Here is a 19817-nt window from a genome sequence, read left to right on the forward strand (position 1 = left end):
ATTTTGTTTACCGTCAATTAAATAAATCTGGTCCTGAGCTCAAGACCCAGCAGCCTTAAATACCTCTTAAGCAAACTTCTGTTGCTGATCAAACTTTGAATCCACTCTGAGAGAGGTTTCATCTAACGATCAGTCTCTATATACTAATAATCAAAACCAGATTTATCTATTAAGGCGACTACATTAACAACTAAAGTTCTTTAGCTCAACTCGATTCATCAAACGGCCGTAAATTTTTTATATATCTGCTATCCAACCAATCACAAATCAACCGACCAAACAAAAATGATCCGAGAATGAAACAAAGGAAACGTTAAAACAACTTTAAAGACCTCCGCCATTGAACCTGATGTCCCTCTGCAAATTGACGTCGTACGTCTGGTCACTAATTTAGAATTTGCATATGTCACCACTAATCGACAGCTCCAACGCGTTGTAATCATAGGGAAGATTAAGAAGTGCTAAGTAAGGTCTGGATTCTTCGGACACCCAGAAGCCTCGACTCGATGACGTCTCCGTCGGCTAGGGTTTTTCTACTCGCTACCGAACGAAGATGATGAGATATGCAAACAAAGTGATGGCCTAGAATAATAATCGAAATGCATTTAATTTCTTATTAGTTACACCTATTCAGCCAATAGTATTTTAGATAAACAGAATTATTTATAAAACTAATGCCTTTGTAACTAATATTAAGCTGACAATTATATTGAAATTCTAAAATGACATTTTTCTTAAATAAAAAAAAGTTAAATATATATCTTATACAATAAAGCTGCCTTGTCTCTCTCCTCCTGCGTCCACGTCATCAGGTAGGGGAGGGCAAATCTCGACACGTGTCGACACCTGAGTGGTTCCGTGTTTTTTCTCCTGCTTTTGTTACTAGCTTTGTTGAATACGAGAGTCTGATGTGGGCTTTATGGTATTTGCGCATGGGGCCCAAAGTGGAGCCCCGTATTCTGAACGCTGTCTCGACTCGCGATTTCATTAGGGTTTTCCCCTTTTTCTTCTCGCGGCGTGAGCTTACCGACGAAGCAAGAGTGAGGCTCAGATCGCCGTTCCGATATACATAACGCCTCAGATCTCCATAAATGCGTTCTTAACTTCGTTCTCCACGTTATTCCTCCACTTATTTCATTTGAAGCCATCAGTGAACCTCTTCGTCTATCCCTGTAACCGATTTCAGCTCTAGCTATAAATACAGTACTCATCATTCTTGCGATGCACAGTTTTTCCAAAGCGAATCTCAGAAGCGAAGCGAAGCGAAATTTCGAAGCAAACACTTTCCTATCAACCGATCTCGATGGCAAATTCGTACACGCTTCTTCAGAACTTGAGAGCCGGCCGATGCTCAAACACTGCGGAGGTTCGCCTGCTGAGATTCTGGGAGGCCAAGAATATCAACAAGGGCGGAGAGCTTATTAGCGTTGACATGTTGCTTATCGATGAGAACGTAAGCACCACCGTCTTTCACTGATTCCTCTGATTCCTCTCAATGTAGCATCTTTATTAATATCTTGTCTTGATCTGTCTATTAATATGCTGTCTTTATCTGTCGATTAATATCTTGTCTTGATCGGTCTTTTAGTCAACGGTGGTCCACGGTTCAATCCCTGCGTCTCGCCAGCGTCGGTTCAAAAATCGCCTCAGCGAAGGCTCTGTCTACACTCTTAGCGGATTTGATGTCACGCGTAGCAGTCCCAAGTACCGGTTGTCTGATGCGCCTGTCTCTGTCCGTTTCAATGCTGAGACTGATTTTGGGAAGCTACCAGCAACTGATAGGATCATACCGACCGAACACTTCCGTTTCCGACAGTACGACCAGATAATTGAGCTAGTAAACACTGGCAATCAGCTTCCTGGTATGACTTTGTATATTTCTGCTTTTATTATTGAGATGTCTGCTGTATATTTTAATCGTTGATAATTGAACTGTATGAGCAGTTGTGTTTATTTGTATTACAGACGTAATAGGGGAGCTTTGTGCAATTAGGAGCACAATAACCGATCGTATCCCGGGGGCTCAGCGCGTAATGCTAACCTTGCGACTTGAAAGGTATCGTCTTAAAACATAAAGCAAAGTTTTTCTAAGCAAAGAAACACGTAACTGCATGTGTTTGCTTATTGAATTTGCCTTTGAATATAGTCAACAAATTCGTTCATTTTCTTATAGTATTAGCACTTTCTGCATGTGTTGTCCATGTCATGACAGCTGCAATTATGTTGTGATGAATAAAGATTTGCAGAGTAATTTATAAACATCTAGACAGATTTGTGAATCAAAATATAAAAGTTTCACCAACTTTATGATACGTTCACCAACATATCTATAAAAGTCTCTGATTCATTATGAGCAGGGGTGCAACTGTGTGTGTAAGTATGTTTGACTATTTGACCCTAGCATTCCATAATAAGCTCGATGGATACGGAAAAGAGCCAAGAATTGTTATTGTCACGGGTATCAACCCGAAGATGGTTTCCGGTAAGAGTGATTGCATGTGGTCGTTATGTGGTCAACTTAGCTTGCTATGGATAACATTAGCTTATGTTTATTTCGTTGTGTTTTGGCAGGGAAGTTGTATCTGAATGGCACTTCTGCCACACGTATTTATTTTGACTCTGAGACTGCTGTAGGGAAAGTCGAGTTTGACAGGCAAGCCATCTTACTATTAGTAGATATTGGTATAGTGAATAATTGGGTTCTGAAAATTTGTCATGTTATTCTCCTTTCAGATTGCCAGGTGTTGATCCAGACCAATCAGGGTCTTCATCAAAAGTAGTTCACGCACAAAAGATTGAACCCATGACCGTTTCTGAGCTGAACCAGTTTGTCCTCACTGCTGATCCCCAGGTAATTTTCCATATGTTCAGAATTATAAACCTTCCAATAAATCACTGATGATTTTGTGTGTTCTGTTTTACTTGATAGATCATCGAGTTCCTCTGTACGGCGAAGGTGACTGAGATACAGCTCGATGAGGGTAGGAGTTATATTGGGTGCTCGGTGTGCTCGAAGAAACTAACCCGTGAGGAGACTTCGTTTGCTTGCGTCCCATGTAATGAGACCAATGCTGTGGCTAAACTCAGGTATGATTTGTGAATTTTGATCTGATGTGTTTTAACAGTCCTTATTATTTTATGATGGTGCTACGATGCAATTGTTTGATTCTTGTCTCTGAATTGTGTATAAGATGTTTCTTTTACCGTCTTCTACACAACCTTTTTCTCTTATATCTTCCGGTTGGCTATAGTTGATCAACCACATCTACTTTGATTAGCTTTTGGAATCATTATAGAGTCATTGCGAGTCTTCTTAAATTAAAATGTTTTCATGACCCTTCTCTCAGGTACCGTGTGATACTCTCCGTTTCAGATGCCACTGGCGCAGCAGCATTCCTTGGTTTCGATACAGAGATGTCCAAACTCACACACGTCCTTGCTTCTGAGGCTGCACAGATTGTGGTATGCAATGTGATAGATTTCTGTATCAGACAAACGATGATTTGGTCTAATGTTATCCGTGTGTTCAGGGGATAGGAACTAATGCTCAGGTGGACGTTGTGCTGCCTCGCCCACTCGCTGATCTCGTGGGAAGAACCTACACTTTCCAGCTCAAGCTCAAGGATTTCAACTTTACACCTAATCACCAGACTTTTACCATCTCTCGCATTTTTCCTCAGCGTGAGCTTGCGCCGAATCCCACGTTTGCTGTAAGCGTCCTTACCTTCTCTGTATTAGGAATCACTGGTTTTCCGACTATATTAACACAAATTCCGTTATGCTGTTAGGAGGAAGACGTTGAGGTCATCGAACCTGCAATCCCTCAGTCAGCGGCCGAAAGATTAGGTGACAAAGATGCTACCACGTCCAACGTTGCAGAGCAATCAACCGTGGCAACAGATGCAGAGGGGACGGAGCAGGCAGCCCGTAAGAAAGCAAGAGTGGAATGATTTGTAGCATGTATCACTAACAACCACGACGAGCCTTTGTCATTTTCTGTTTCCTGCATCTTTTAGTTCGTTTATGTTGGTTTTTTTTTTTTGAATTTAAAAACTATGAGTCGTGGTTGTTATTCCTTTTATATAAGCAACTTTATTTCTTTCATGCAACGTTTCAACATGCGAAAATTCTTCTTATATAAGCAACTTTATTTCTTTCATGCAACGTTCCAACATGCGATCTGTAGAGATGCTTATTACAATAATGTGAATATCACAATTATTAGTTCCCAATACTTAATTATTATAAAATCAATTAAAAAAAGAAGGTTACGTTCCCAATCTCTTGCGTTTCACGCAATTACAAAGGTTTTTTTTTTTTCCTTTAACCTGGCTTTCAAGCTATTACAAATGTTTGTACGTTAAAGTAAATGAAAGCAGGACCTAAGAGTTGCAGGGGACAGAGCATATTTGGATTAGTACACACAGATCAACTTCACTGAAAATATACAAAACAACACACAATAACAATGAAGATAAGTTGTTCTCTCTAATTCATTCACTTCACATACAAGATTTCGCAAACCAACAGATTTCTATAGTGAACATTCGTGAAAGTGTGTAATGCAAGGAACCAGACATTAAGCTATTTATAACATGATAAATTTAAGAAACCAGTAACAGCTGTATGGTGACCGAACGTTTTACAGAAAAAATTAAAAAACCCCTTCCACGCTCGATACAAAACACTTATCTTACATCAGCCGTTACGAACAGACCTCATCATTTTCCCCTGCGTCTTTGTAGCAAACTCTGCAGATTGCTAACGCGACCATCTAGCTTGCACGAAGTCATGGTTAAGACACCAGTATCAGATTCAGACAAAGCACATGTGCTATCCACATCAGCATCATCATCGGCAACTAAACGAAGCCGGAAAAAAAAGGGGGTAAGTTTTTCCCACAATCAAAATTCATCCATCTTTATATTTTCAAACTACTTTGTCATGTTAGCTAGACTATGATCTATCAGTATCTGATGAACGCCAGCCGTGGTTGAGAGAGCACTATCTCACACCCTTGCTCAGAGGCAGGTCAAACGTTGATTGTTTATATGGAGAGACACACCTGATTCTGATTCTTGCTTACGGAATCAAATCAAATGTTCTAACTCTTTTTGTTTCCACGCCATGAATACTCTTCTCAGCAACTAATGCAAAGGTTGCACGTCAGCGTCGGAGAACGATACGCGCAAGCATGAGAAACAAAGGACCTCAACAAACCATACAACACAGCCAAAGCACTACCCTATCTGAACAAAGTCATACCATTAATGATGTTGACTCGGATAGAGGTAATAGCCAACCAGATCATCGATGATCTATAAAGCATACTTACCAAGCTCATTTTCTCAACTTAAATTTAATTACAGTTAACAAAAGAACAGCTCGGGCTCTGCGGATGGAGAAACTGATTAAGAAAAGAGTAGCCACACCAAAAAAATGTAAGCGCTCCTCTTTGCCTAATTTCACAAATCTACAACACAAAGATTAAGTTATAAATTCACCCAAGAGTTCTAAATTTATTTCTTAACTTTTTTACATCAGTAAATGTGGCTGCAAGTGGAAGCCGTTCAGGTATGGACCAGACCATAAAAGAACATGATACAAACACGTCTTGATGCTAATATAACCTTCTCATTCTTATTTAGGCGGAAGGTACCGGCACCCAGTTGTAAACAAGTGGGATTTAGTTACATGCCCAGACTGTAAAGCGATTGTCTGGAATGCAGAAGCTGTTGTTCAAGAGACACAAAACTCTCCCAGGAGGTTCAGCATTTGTTGTCAGCAAGGCCGTGTAAATCTACCACCGAGGCGACAACCGGCATCCCCATTGAAAGAACTTCTTGAAAAATCAAGCTTCAAAATTTTGATTAGAGTTGCTAATGGAATGTTGGCTTTCATGTCAATGGGTGGCCAAATTGACAATTCTGTCAGCAACACCCCTGGTCCCTTCTCATTCAGGCTTCATGGGCAAACTCACCATAGAATTGGTTCTCTGCTCCCACCCGAAGGAAAACCTCCGCAGTTTTCACAGCTCTACATAGTGGACACAGAACACGAAATAGCAAACAGGAAAAAGTCATTCAACAACGGTACATCGGCTTTGGCTGTTGATGACGATTTGGTAGACAGCTTGATCAAGATGTTGGACGAATATAATCCTCTGGCCAAGACGTTCAGACATGCACGCGACCGAATCTTATCTGGGGACACAGTCGAATTCAGCATCACTTTAGTGAACCAGAAGCATCGAGGAAGACAGTATGACTTACCAGCTGTAGGTGAGATAGGCGGTTTGTTAGTTGGAGACTTCACAGCAGACTCTGCAGGTAAGGATTTAGTACTTGAGTACAAGTCATCTAAGCTGCCGCGGATAAGCGATCTTCACCCTCTCTACATGAGTCTTCAGTACCCACTGCTTTTCCCATACGGAGAATATGGATACGATGAGCGCATACCTTATCAAACCACTGAGCACTCTAAAATTAAACGGGAATGTATGACTATGAGAGAGTACTATGCGCATCAGATCCAGACACGGCCATTAGAGGGTATGACAATCATAAAGTCGGGAAGATTGCTTCATCAATATATTGTAGACACTTATACAGCAACCGAGCAGGAGAGATTGCGCTTCATCAGACTTAACCAGAAACAGCTAAGGGCTGAGTTATATACAAACATCTGTGATGCATTGGAGAGTGGAGATACCGATGCAAGCAAGCTTGGGACAAAAGTTATCTTGCCTTCTTCTTTCACTGGAATCCCTCGATACATGTCTGAGAAGTATCAAGATGCCATGGCTATTTGTCGTTGGTATGGTAATCCCAATTTATTCATCACGTTCACGGCAAACCCAAATTGGGTTGAAGTGAAGGAGCATCTTGAAGTATACGGAGGGGACTCAGCAAACAACAGACCAGACCTTGAGTGCAGAGTTTTTAAACTCAAACTGGAGGAGCTTATGTCAGACTTTAAGAAAGGCGTTTTTTTCCCTAAACCAGCTGCAGGCAAGTTGAAATTTGACAATTTAAAATACCTAAACCTAAAAAAAAATTAGCTTATGTCTTATTCTCACAACTACCGTTCATTCTTATTGGTTAATACAGTTGTTTACACCATAGAGTTCCAGAAGCGCGGCCTCCCACACGCGCATATCCTTCTTTGGTTCGAGGGATTCAAAGGAGAAGCCACAGCTGAAGTCATCGACAAATATATCTCGACCGAGCTACCTAACAGGGAAACAGACAAGGAAGGTTTTGAGTTGGTTGAACGCCACATGATCCATGGGCCTTGCGGGAAGCAACGGCGTCTGTCACCGTGCATGGAGAAAGGCGAATGCACGAAGAAATTCCCTAAACCCTATTCGAACAATACAAAGATCGACAAATCTGGCTTCGTTATCTACAAACGGCGCAGTGATGATGGATCATCTGTTCTGAAAGGTGATATAGAGTTAGACAATCGCTATGTTGTGCCTCATAACCTCTCTATACTCAAGAAATACAAAGCACACATCAATATTGAGTGGTGTTGCAAAACAAGCGCAATAAAGTACCTCTTCAAATACATAACGAAGGGGGTGGATCGAGCATTGGCTCTGATGGAGCAGACTGGTAACAACGACCGCGCATCGCAAGAAAAAAAGAAGAAACAACTTCAACTGGATGAGATTGATAGATACCTGGAATGTGGGTATATCTCAGCATGTGAAGCCTCCTCGAGATTGTTTTCGTTTCACATTCATCACAACCAACCTTCAGTTATGAAACTGACATTGCATCTGCCAGGTGAGCATAGGCTGGTATACAAGCAGGACAAGAGTATAGCAGAAGTTCTCTCCAAAGAAGATATAGAGAAGACGATGTTGACTGCGTATTTTGTTGCCAACCAGAAATACGAAGAAGCTAGAGAGCTTACTTACATTCAGTTCCCCTCTCGGTTTGTCTACCATTCTGATGACAAAACGTGGACACCCAGGGAACATGGGACAGCTATAGGCAGACTTATCTACGTACATCCAACCGCAGGAGATAAATACTATCTTAGAATCCTTCTAAATGTGGTCAAAGGCGCTTTCGACTTTGAAGATCTCTGCACCGTAGGTGGTACGACATTTAAATAGTTCCGTGATGCGTGCTATGCGCGTGGGTTGCTAGATGACGACAAGGAATGGCACGATGCAATAGTTGAACCATCCTTCTGGGCAACAGGTCGTCAACTAAGGTCCTTATTCGTCCTTATTTTGCTTTACTGTGAAGTTGGAAATCCACTGAAACTTTGGAATCATACCTGGAAGATATTGGCTGAAGATATTCTATTCATGAAACAGAGAGAATTCAAATTCCCAGGCTTGCTTCTACCTGATCCGCAGCTGCAAGAATATACCTTGATTGAGATCGAGCGGCTTCTCAAAGAAAATGACAAATCCCTAGCTGATTTCGCTGGGATGCCAAAGCCAAACCCGAATGTTCTCAAGGAAATTTCAAACACTGTATTGCATCAAGAGCTTAGCTATGACACTGAGAAAGAAGCAGCTGAGCATGATAAACTGTTTAGCACCATGAATGAAGATCAAAAAAACATATACAGTGCGGTAATTGACTCTGTGGACAAAGGAAACGGCCAGTTGTTCTTTGTGTATGGTGCTGGCGGAACTGGGAAAACGTTCTTATACAGGACAATTATAGCAAGACTAAGATCAACTGGAAAGGTGGTCATCCCTGTTGCATCGGCAGGCATTGCAGCTTTACTGCTACCAGGAGGTAGAACAGCTCACTCACGGTTCAAGCTCCCAATAAATTTAACAGATACAACAGTGTGTGAGATTACAGCTGGTTCTATGTTAGCGAGTCTAATTTCAAAGACTGACTTGATCATATGGGACGAAGACCCTATGGCACACCGTCAGGCCTTTGAGACTCTCGATCGCACACTAAGAGACTTACAATCGCTCCAAGATCCATCAGCGGCTGATAAACCGTTTGGAGGGAAAACAGTGGTACTTGGTGGTGATTTTAGGCAAATCTGGCCGGTGATACCTCAAGGAACAAGACAAGACACAGTTAAGGCCTCCATCAGCAAGTCATACCTCTGGTCGCATGCAGAAGTTTACACGTTAACCATGAACATGAGATTGAGACAAGCTGACAAGGAATTTGCTGAATGGATTTTAAAAGTTGGCAATGGAACTGCACCAACTGTGAACTCAGAGGAGAGATATCATGATGATGGGGAGCAGGTTATCATAGGAGACAAGTTCATGATACCAAGAACTGATCATCCTCACGAGTCTATATCAAATGCTTCGTATCCAGACTTTGTAAGTAACTACTTGAACCGCGCATACTTAACAGAGAGAGCTATCTTGGCCCCAACCAACGTCAGTGCTCACGAAATAAACTCATACCTTCTGTCTAAAGTACCTTCTGCTGAGAAAGAATTTTTGAGCTCAGACAGTGTTGCTTTTGAGAGCACGCCAGAAGAGGACTGGACCAATAACTACACGCAGGAGTACTTGAACTCGCTTGAGTTCCCAGGTTTACCACCTCATAAACTCTGTCTGAAAGTTGGTGCTCCGGTTATGATGCTGCGCAATCTAAGCCAAAAAAATGGGTTATGCAATGGAACACGCATGATGATCTCGCGTCTGGGACACAGAGTACTGGAGGCCGAGCTTCTAACAGGTACTCATGTCGGTGACAGAGTTCTCATCCCAAGAATTCAGCTATCCCCAACAGACACTATCCATCCTTTCACATTTCGGAGGAGGCAATACCCAATCAAGCTGTGTTATGCGATGACTATAAATAAGAGCCAGGACCAGAGCTTGAAGCAGGTAGCTCTCTATCTTCCTAGACCTGTTTTCAGCCACGGGCAACTATATGTTGCGCTCTCGCGCGTCACCTCATCGGAGGGTCTTAAGATTCTTGATGATACAGAAGGTTCAACTAGAGAAGATGGTGTGACAAATATTGTCTACAAAGAGATTTTCGGAAATCTCAGGACACGTAAGTCTTATATTAGCCTTTCCTAAGAACAACGGTTTTAGAACCTACCAATACATAGATGTCTTACTTATGCTTACTTCATTACAGGAAACAGCTATGAAGGCCACTCCAGTATCCCACATATCGGAGAATCATAACTGTCACTGGAAACTAATGTTCTGCTAGACCCTTATTTATCATTCCACCTTATTTTATATACAGAAAGTGTTTCCCACATCTGCTTTGCTTATGGATTTATTCAGTCTCTATATATCTAAACAAAAGTCCCTGTTACAATATTTATTCTCTGCCTGCCTTTTGTTTTGCAATTCAAGTTGCCATACATATGCAATTTTTAAAAAAAACCCGATATAACACTTAAGTTACGGGAAAAACAATATATGAGGTAGACTTATAAATTGTTAAATAAATTTGGTCCAGATATATGACTTAGCATACGACCCTCAACATCATTTGTTTTCTGTTAGATACTAAATGACATAAGATAATAGATATGAATTTATAAGGATGTAAGAAAAAGTTATAAAGTTTCAGTTATATAAAAAAAAAACCTAAAAAAGTACCATCGACTAAATGAAATTGTTACTCATGCACGTGCCAATATTAATTTTTTTATCCCAAGCAACCAATATATCATTTCATTTGCGGTGAGAAACTATATCTCAGGTAAACTTTTAAATTGTTAATTACATTAAAACTGGCTTGGAAAAAATACTTAGAAGCAAAAAAAAAACCTCATATACTAAAGTTAAGAGTATTTACAGAATCGGAAAAATGAACTGTTGTCATCAACCCCTTCAGATTACATAAAACGTTCATACAAAAGTTTTACAAATCAACATAACTAACTTTAATCTCGAATAATTGCATCAACATGCGTTACCTTCCACTAACACTCTAAAAACTAAACAGTCACCGCTGCTCCTAGCTTCTTATAAATAGACGTGCGACCCAAGCACCTTACCGAAACATCTTCCCATACAAACACAACTCAAAAATCTCAAACCAGTCCCATGGATCAGAGAAGAGCAAAGAAGCAGAGCCTTGAAAACATGCCAGAAGACCTGCGCATGGTCATTGTTTCTAAAGTGGGAGCTGACTCCGCATTGGACTACTTCAACGCGATCATAGCGTCCAAAAGCCTCTGCTTCCGTTTTGACAACCGCTTTATCGCTAGAGATCTCAACCTCGAGCCGTTGGTCAAGAAACCAGCCCAAGCGAAGAGATACAGATCGTTAATGGACAGCTGTCTCAAAGCCAATAACGTTCATGCTCACTTCGTGACAGGTATGCTTCAGGTTGACTACATTGTGTTGTTATCAGATGTAGCATTTGATAAACTTTCCTTACAGGTATGCTTCAGTACTTCGACTCCCCAAATCAATTCTTGGGTATGCATCACCTCCGCATAGCATCAAAGGCTGGTCACCTCCAAGAAAGGTACGTTTATGGAGTTCTCCTCATGGCCATAGGCCAAACTGAAAAAGGAGTACGAATCATCAACAAATTGACCGATGAGAAGGGTATTGAAACAGTGAAAAACTGCATCCAAGATTTCACGCTCTCTCTGTACCGCCTGGACCGCAACGTGATGGATATCTACGTAACATCCTTCACCGCGATGAAGCCAGATCATCAGTGCCAACCTCCGGAGATCAACACAGCATGCTTGAAATGTTACCACTTCTTTTTGGATATCTAAAACAACCTTCACGTTATATGTTCATGTCGTTTTGCCGTTTGCGTTTTGCATCTCTATTTCTATTTCAGTCCTCAGTTTGTGTTTCTGTTTCAGCTCTTGCTTTGTTTCCTTTACACTTTGCAGCCCTTGCTCTGTTTCCAGTTCTAGATTTCAATTATTAAAATCTAAAACCTTTTCAAATAAAAAACGCAATCACTTCTTTACAGTTATCCATTTCAATGTCTGTTAGTCTTTATGTTTAGTCAATCGTTTCTTACAATTTAACTACAACTGATACTGCGATCAATAACTTAAGGTCTTCTAACTATATACTTCATGAGCTTAAATAATTCTCCAGCCCAAATACCAACAACTCCGGAATCGTACCAAAAAATACAACCTCTCGTCTTCCGCAAACCGTTCAATAACCAACACATTTAAAACCATATGATGTTATTATCTCAAGAAGAAGAACATGCCCAAAAAAAAACATGGCCCGTTATTATCTCATTATTCTATTACCATATTCACTTTCACAGATCATAAATCAGAAAACATATAAAATGTTGTTGGGCCTTTCAATGTTGAAATTGGCCCAGATCACCCGTCGCGTCAACCTATAGATTCGAGTTTTCTTTTCCTTAGCGAGGGAAACTCGAGTCTCTTCTTCTTCCTTCACTCCACCGCTGTCTCTTCGAATCTTATCGCCATGGCTGAGCCGATCAGTTCTTCTACCATTCCATCTAGACGTCGGAGGTTCAGTGAAGTCGACTATTCCTTCGGAGAAAACTACCGCTACAGTTCAGGAGTTCCATTCGCAACATTCGATGAACGTCTCCAACGAAGCCGACATCTATTCTCCGGCGCTGTTCCGATCATCGGAGATAAAACTCACCGTTTTCCTAATAACGAAGCCGCTTCCGGGTATCGTTGTCTTTCTCTTCTAGGCTTTATGGTTCAAGGTTCTTTAGATCCTAAGGATCGCTCTTTAGATGCGGCGTTTGAGGTTATCGATAGTGTAGGATGGGCTTACACTGTGATGCATGTGCATCCATTCTGTCCTAGGGTAGTGAGAGAGTTTATCTCAAACCAACCCTTTGATGATGAAGGTGTTCTTATTCGGGGACACGGGTTTCAGTTTAGCCCTTCGGTGATCAATCGATTGATGATGACACCATCAGTTACTCGGTCTTTTGGGTGGAGGGAAGTTGTTCTGAAGGAAGCTATCTCACACCTCACTGGAGGCAAATGTTCCGGATGGAGGGTTTCAATCTCAACGCTTTGATCAATCCGTTCCAAACTCTTTATCTTGTTTGTGAGTTGAATTGGCTTCCAGGTCCTGAGGCAGATTTGATGATCAAAAATCGACTACGCCTTCTATATGCTGTTGCCAAACGCAACCCTATTAACTTTGGCCATCTTGTGTATGATCAAGTTATCGAGATGACCCGCTTAACAGACTCGGATACGAATTTGGTTTTTCCAAACCTCATCTACCAACTCTTGATGCTTCAACATGAGGTTCCTTTGTTGACAGGCGACGAAAAAGCTATTGGAAGAGGGTTCCCTATCCAGGGATTTGCAGGTGATACGAGTGGACCAAGAGGACGTGGGAGGCTGAATTAGTGTAGTACCAAGCTGTTTTTTTTGTTTGGTCCATAGTCCTTCATGGTGCTTAATTTTTTCTTGTGACTATTACATGTTCTTTTTGTTAACTGTTATGACAATGATGTTTTAGTATGGGTTTATTGTCTAAACCAAAGATGTATAAGGTAAATATTGGCACCAAAGGAATATGATCAGTGGTGTAGTTAAAATCTTTGGGATCTTTGCCCATGTTGAGTTATTGGTAGGGTGCTTTATACCATAAGAAGAAAAACTTATAACATAAGCTTTCTATATTAAATATTCCAAATCCCGATTCTACAATCCAAAGTGGGAAATATAACTCTGTGGCTAATGCCTGAGTCTTGCTTACCAAGATTCAACACATAATTTTTTTATAAATAACATAGTTACTAAAACGCAGGCTTTCGACTTCTGAACGCTGCTGGGTAAAAATAAAAAAAACGCTAAGTGTTTATCCTATTGATCGAGACAACAAGTACCTAAACAATATGGCCAGACTCAAGCCTCCAAGAAGTTGCGATCTTCAAAACAATAATCAACTATGCAAGGATTGCTATTACTTTTTGAGAGTGGAGAAATTTGTACAATACGTACATCATAGATAAATTGTTTCTTTCGTTCATTTTTCCTTCCAATTTGGTTTCTTCAAAATTTATTAAAGAGGACATGGCTTCTAAATAATAAATACACTCTATTGTATTCATCTCTATATTAAAGTTTATTATAATGCCACATACCAATAGCATACGACCATCAACATCATTTGTGGCACACAACATATCCAAAAATTCACACATCAAGATATTCGAACCCGGCGCATAGACCCCTAGTCTATTATTATAAAGAAGGGTATTCTTGGTGTCCACGGCAGCTGCCACCTATGAAAGTCGCCTCCTGTCCATATGACACGTGTCCGATAGATGAAACTCACCATTTCATTTAAACGGTTTGATGGGCTTCAGCTTTGATGGGCTTCAGCAAGGCATCTCGTGACTCCTCATGTCATCTCTGTGGCGGCTCCGCGATTGCCTCCCTCCGTTGCCGAGACCAAGCTTCCTTCGCGACCGTAAGCCACGTTATCTCCTAGCTCTCAAAGTCGTCGATCTCACTTCCAATTGCAGAAGATCTCAAGCCGCGGCAGCCAATCTCACTTCTATTTTCGTCTGAAGGGTTGATGGTTGACCGTCTCCGACTCTTCACTTCGTCGTCACCATTTTGACTCTCTATAATTCGTCGTTACCGCGACCCACTTTGATTAATCAATTATCTTCTTTACTCCTTTCGTCTCCTTTTATATCAGAATTATGCTTTATGGTTTGAATCCAGTGGTTTATTATTTTTATTTTTGTTTGTAATTGTTTTCAGGAACCACTCATTCCAGCCAGAAACATCCGGATACTCTGTTCACGTAGCTATGTTCACAAGAAGTTGCTTAGCAGAGGATGATACTCTGATCACGCAGCTATTCGTAAAACGGTATCTATCTCTTCTTGGCCGACTACAGATAATATTTTTTTGGTTGTTTCATTCAATTGTTTTTGTCTGGTAATTAGGAGATAGTGAAATTGAGGAGACAATCAGAGAGATGGAAGCAACAGAGATGGAAGCAATGATGAAATGAAATAATTTGAGCAAGTAAGTTTAAAACTGGAAAGCCTATTATCCTAAGCACTTTGCTATTGACAAAATCTGTTATATATATAATGATTAGAAGGATGCCGAGAAACAGCTGTGAAATCGTTGCAGAGTAGACGACCATAATGCAAGAAGCTATATAACTTAAAGGAAACAAAAAAATGTTTTACATTTTTTTTAGGATAAATGGTCATCCGTTTGATGCAGAAATGTTCTACTTGAGGCATGTATGCACAAAGTGACAGAAGAGTCAGAAAAACGTGGAGCAGTTTGGTCTGAAAAGTGGCCAGAGTAGAGATTGTTCATCAGTGGGTTGAAGACACATATGGAAATCAGCACAAGAGGATTTCACAGCAGACATGATTGTTTAAAAACTATTGTTTCAGTCATACTTCAAGGGTGTAGGAATTGATTGGTGGTATGTGAGAAACGTTATGGATTGAGAGCTATATATGGAGGGTAAGCACTGAAAAAAAATCTTTCACCAATACAAAATTGGCTCCATGTATCTGTTACGAAATGATATATCTCTCTTTCTGGCTTTCAGTTTTATTGCTGCATTGAAGGATCTGAGACAGTGAGACTCTGTGTGATTAATGTACTTTCCTCAAACTTACGACCTTCATGATGATTCATCAATTCTCTGCACTGAAGAAGAGGTATGTATATATACAGCACTCTCACATATATGCATCTCTATTGCCTTTTTTATATTTATGAATGCAAAATCTGATGTGTAAACAAAACCTTTAGGTGCAGCTTGGTGTCTGTAATGGTTGAAGTGGACCGAATTCTTAGACCACAAGGAACATTTATAGTAAATGATGGCATGGAAAAGATAGGAGAAATTGAGAAGATGATGGAATCACTGAAATGGAATGTAAGAATGACACATTCCAGATATGGAGAAGGAGTGATCTCTGTTCAGAAGTCATGGTGGCGTCCAACAGAGGTCAAGACCATTACATCGGCCATAGCAAGTGAAAGAGAATTGGTTTAATATAGTTTAATGAGAATGTTTCTTTTATGATCACGTTGATTGTTTACATTGTATTAGGCCAATATGTGTATCATTTTTTACATTGACGAAAATTGTATACAAGACATTGTCCCTATAATGTAAGCTTTTTATAAGTTTTTTATTTGGTCCTAAACACCCGTGGAATATTTATACTACTGCAGCAAACTTATATAGACTGTCTATTTGAACTATAGGTATATAATGAACTCATGTTAATTACATCACCAAAGAACTCTCAATAGAAAAATAAACTAGAGCAAAAAGAATTATTAAATTAAAAAAATTGTAACAAATTTAAAATATAACTTATTAAATTCAATAAGCAAGTATCGTAAAATTGTTACTATAAGAAATAACTTATAAAATAAATTCAATGTAAATTCTTATACCAAAAATTAATCAATAAATCTTATATTAAAAATTATAATTAGTTATTCAGATAACATGGTTTTGTTTAGTGTCCAAATATAATAGCATAAAAAAAATTCAAATAAATATCTATATTTTTAAGTAGTAACAATTGATATTAGGTTTTCATGCTACCTACCGTAAAATAATTTTTTGTTATAGGAAAATAACAAAACAATTTTACAAAAAATTATATATCAAAAAATAATTCTATTGTATATAACTTACAGAAAAATGATAAAATAAATAGTGAAAATTGTTATAAAAATAGTGAAATTAATGTCACATATAATTGAAAATGAATTATTTTTTAAAAAAAATTACATCAAAGTGGTTTTAAGGGTAAAATAAGTATTGTGAACACAAAATGTAGGGTTAGTTTATTTAATTAAAGGTGAATTTTTTACAAAATAATAAAATAAAAATATCAACCATAATTTAATACAAAAATGAAACTAATATATATACTTGCATAGTCCAACAGAAGACATAATGTAAAGTACCTATAACTAAATAAGTAACAGAAATAAAATTATATAACTTATACTAAAACCAACAGATTAATATATATATATATATATATATATATATATATATATATATAAAATAAATATAGACACGTTTTCATCGATAATCTGAACAATTACATTAGAAAATTTATTCACCTAACGAAACTAACTTTGTGTCTTTTACAGTAAATGAGTTCAACAAAAAAGAATGATAAATTTTTTTAAAAAAATTATAAAATAACATTTCATACATTAATTAGAATAAAATAATTTAAACTAAAAACAAATGTTAAGCAAAATATAATAGAGAAACTTCCCGCAAGTGGAATATGATGAGTCCATGTAAATATTACATAACCATTATTAAAATAGGAGATCTCCATTATACAAATGTACTATTTGTATTGACAATTGATAGAATTAGAGAGATGGAGATGCTCTTAACACGAAACAATTTGGTTTTGGTTCGTACTCTATTATATGTTCGCTTCAGTTTCAAATGTATTTTGTTAAAAATATTGTACAATCAGTGAAGTTATTGCTTTAGTCGATAATGTTTGGCAATAAAAATATTAAAATGATAACATGGAGATTCATTATATATATCGACACATAAAAATAAATAATATATAGTAGAAAGTCTATAAATTAATACTCGGCAAATGAATAGACACAATAATTAATAAATTTTAGTTATTTTCAATTGGACATATGTAAAATATAACTGAATTCGATAAAATAATAATAACATAACTTTTATATATAAAATTTTTATATAAACATAAACAAATCATCTTTTAAAAAATGAATTAATCTTTCTTTCTTTTTAAAAAATTTCACTATTATGATGTTTTTATTGAATTACAAAGAAAATACATTTATATACTATCATCAAATTCAACACACGTTATATATCAAATAACTTAAATAAGTAGATAAAATTTAACTAACATATAGTATTATAAAGTTATTTTTTGGAAAACAAAAACAACTATTGTAAACAAACAAAATATATCTTATCACATATCAATATCTCACCTAAAACTTCCTGAAAGACGAAAATCATTGTCATACACATTTCTTGCAAATGCAAACCTAAAATACAAATCACAAAATCATACAAAAAATAATAACCTAGATCACAAGTAAAACATATCCCGCCCGTAGGACGGACCGACCCTAGTACTTAATACGAAACAGATGGAGTATTATCTTCTTCTATTTTTTTGCTTAGAATAGTGTATTAACTTTCCAAGGTAATACGTAGTTTTACACTTCCAAATTTAATCTTTGCGTACAATACATACAGTAAACTCTGCGTTTGAGTTCAGAAATCATTTTTTAATCTTTTTATGTATTTTATCTCTCAGTTAATATAAAATGTGATTTATTCAGATATTTTTATAGATTACTAAAATTATTTTCAATATATTTGCATAGATTTCTAGATTATTTGATCTCCATCATTTTGTGCTTTTTTGTTGCGAACACATTGTTGAAAAAATGTTTTTTTTATTTGCATGCTACTTATTAAAATTGTTTTCACTAACACATATTTATCTAGATATAAGATAATTTTATTTATTTGTATTGATTTGACATAATCGCTTTAATCTTTTATTAATAGAGTCAATAGGTTCATAACACAAAAAACATGGATATTACCAATCTACCTATAAGAGCATCTCCAACACATTGACATTTTCACCTATATAATAGCATTTAGAAGTGAAATTGCTTCAATCCACATCTAATTTTTTTCTTTATAATAGAGATCTCTATATTTTGTTTTTAATAATATACTCTAGTACCTCTCAGGCCTGCTTCCCAAGGTGCGCCGCTCAGATGGATCTCTGCTACCCTAGCTCCTCCGCTCCTTCCTCCTTCCTCTGAAGCAGCTCTGCTCTCTCTCCATGGTCTTGATGGTGACTGCTCCTCCATCGTGTATCAGGCCTCCTCCAGATCCGCCGCCGTTACCGTGTAAGCCCCCTCCGCTTGAAGCTTGCTCTCTAATCATCTCTCCGGAACCTCCAGACTCTACAGCCGCCCTCATTCACCTCCTCGCTCCTCTACACATCCTCGAACCTTCCGTCAGTTCTCCGGTTCCTGTGGTTGCAGTTACTCCTTTAAGTTTCTTTGCAACGACCAAGGGTTTAACCAGATCTGTTTTCGTATCATTTGGAGTGCGAGTTTCTACTACGTGTAGATTTCAGTCCAGTCCCACTTTCCAGATCGAGCCATGGTTTCTCTTTGTAGAAACCTCTCTTCGTTCAGAAGGTATCTTCTCTGTTTCTTCTTGCAACAAGCCATACATGGATAAGTATTACCTTGGTTTAGGTATTAGTTGTGTCAAGATGAATCATTTACCTCTGAATGAGGATGTTGTCCTCTCTTTGAATCTTCTCTTACCTCTGGTTGAGGATGTTACAAGCTCTATGCCTTTATCTCAGTATGAGAATTTGACTTTACCTCAGTATGAGGATGTTACTCTGTTTTATCTCCTTTTAGTACCTCCGTATGACGTTCGTATTAGGACCTTTGTCTTGTCGGCTCTGGTTTCTATGGTTGCCGAGATTGATGCTTTTAGAAATGGAGGTTTTGGATGGTATATCCATGGTATGTATGTAGCCCATGGCTCTCAATGCTCTATTCTATATGTGGTTTCAACCTTTACTGTCGAAACCTTGGCGCTGCAGGAAGCTCTTCTTGCAGGATCGTGTGCTGGACTCTCAAAGCTTCAAGTATTGTCAGACTCTAATGTCTTCTTCTCTGCCCTGCATTCAGGGATGGGTTTGAATGGGATCGCAGGTTGTCTTCTTGACATCACAAACCTTGCCACTCCCTTCACTCTGTTATCATTTAAGTTTTATCAGTGCACAACAGTATGTTTGGCTGTTGCTTTTGCTATGTATGTGTTTTCAGAC

The 19817-nt window shown here is 38.4% G+C and overlaps 2 protein-coding genes and 1 long non-coding RNA gene across 6 annotated transcripts; all 3 read left to right on the forward strand.

Annotated features, from left to right (window-relative positions):
* The first annotated feature begins 1303 nt into the window (after window positions 1-1303).
* Window positions 1304-10147, forward strand: LOC106324571. The gene is made up of 14 exons (XM_013762517.1): window positions 1304-1453; window positions 1589-1862; window positions 1966-2056; window positions 2358-2482; window positions 2572-2653; window positions 2734-2851; window positions 2930-3087; window positions 3348-3462; window positions 3531-3710; window positions 3789-3927; window positions 5649-7010; window positions 7110-8108; window positions 8160-10010; window positions 10098-10147. The coding sequence occupies exons 1-14, from the start codon at window positions 1304-1306 to the stop codon at window positions 10145-10147; spliced, it is 5694 nt and encodes a 1897-aa protein (XP_013617971.1).
* An 876-nt stretch (window positions 10148-11023) lies between these two features.
* On the forward strand, window positions 11024-11712 carry LOC106324572 (F-box protein At2g35280-like). Its single transcript, XM_013762518.1, has 2 exons — window positions 11024-11297; window positions 11363-11712. Exons 1-2 carry the CDS (start codon window positions 11024-11026, stop codon window positions 11710-11712), a joined length of 624 nt encoding a protein of 207 aa, XP_013617972.1.
* Window positions 11713-14287: 2575 nt separating this feature from the next.
* Window positions 14288-16097, forward strand: LOC106321609. Of its 4 annotated transcripts, XR_001266112.1 has the most exons (6): window positions 14300-14386; window positions 14686-14796; window positions 14874-14955; window positions 15163-15414; window positions 15503-15614; window positions 15709-16097. It is a non-coding gene; the product is annotated as an uncharacterized LOC106321609 (long non-coding RNA). The 4 variants fall into 4 exon arrangements; XR_001266111.1 differs by having other exon boundaries at window positions 14288-14796; window positions 15032-15414; XR_001266110.1 differs by having other exon boundaries at window positions 14288-14796; window positions 15137-15414.
* The last annotated feature ends 3720 nt before the right edge of the window (window positions 16098-19817 follow it).

The sequence above is a fragment of the Brassica oleracea genome, chromosome C2 (assembly GCF_000695525.1).
Source record: "Brassica oleracea var. oleracea cultivar TO1000 chromosome C2, BOL, whole genome shotgun sequence".
NCBI lineage: Eukaryota > Viridiplantae > Streptophyta > Magnoliopsida > Brassicales > Brassicaceae > Brassica > Brassica oleracea.

Coding starts and splice junctions, on each gene's coding strand:
- LOC106324571 (XM_013762517.1), top strand. CDS start 1,304: ATGGCAAATTCGTACACGCTTCTTCAGAACTTGAGAGCCGGCCGATGC. Junction 1,454..1,588: donor TGTTGCTTATCGATGAGAAC/GTAAGCACCACC, acceptor TCGGTCTTTTAG/TCAACGGTGGTCCACGGTTC. Junction 2,654..2,733: donor GGGAAAGTCGAGTTTGACAG/GCAAGCCATCTT, acceptor TTCTCCTTTCAG/ATTGCCAGGTGTTGATCCAG.
- LOC106324572 (XM_013762518.1), top strand. CDS start 11,024: ATGGATCAGAGAAGAGCAAAGAAGCAGAGCCTTGAAAACATGCCAGAA. Junction 11,298..11,362: donor TCATGCTCACTTCGTGACAG/GTATGCTTCAGG, acceptor CTTTCCTTACAG/GTATGCTTCAGTACTTCGAC.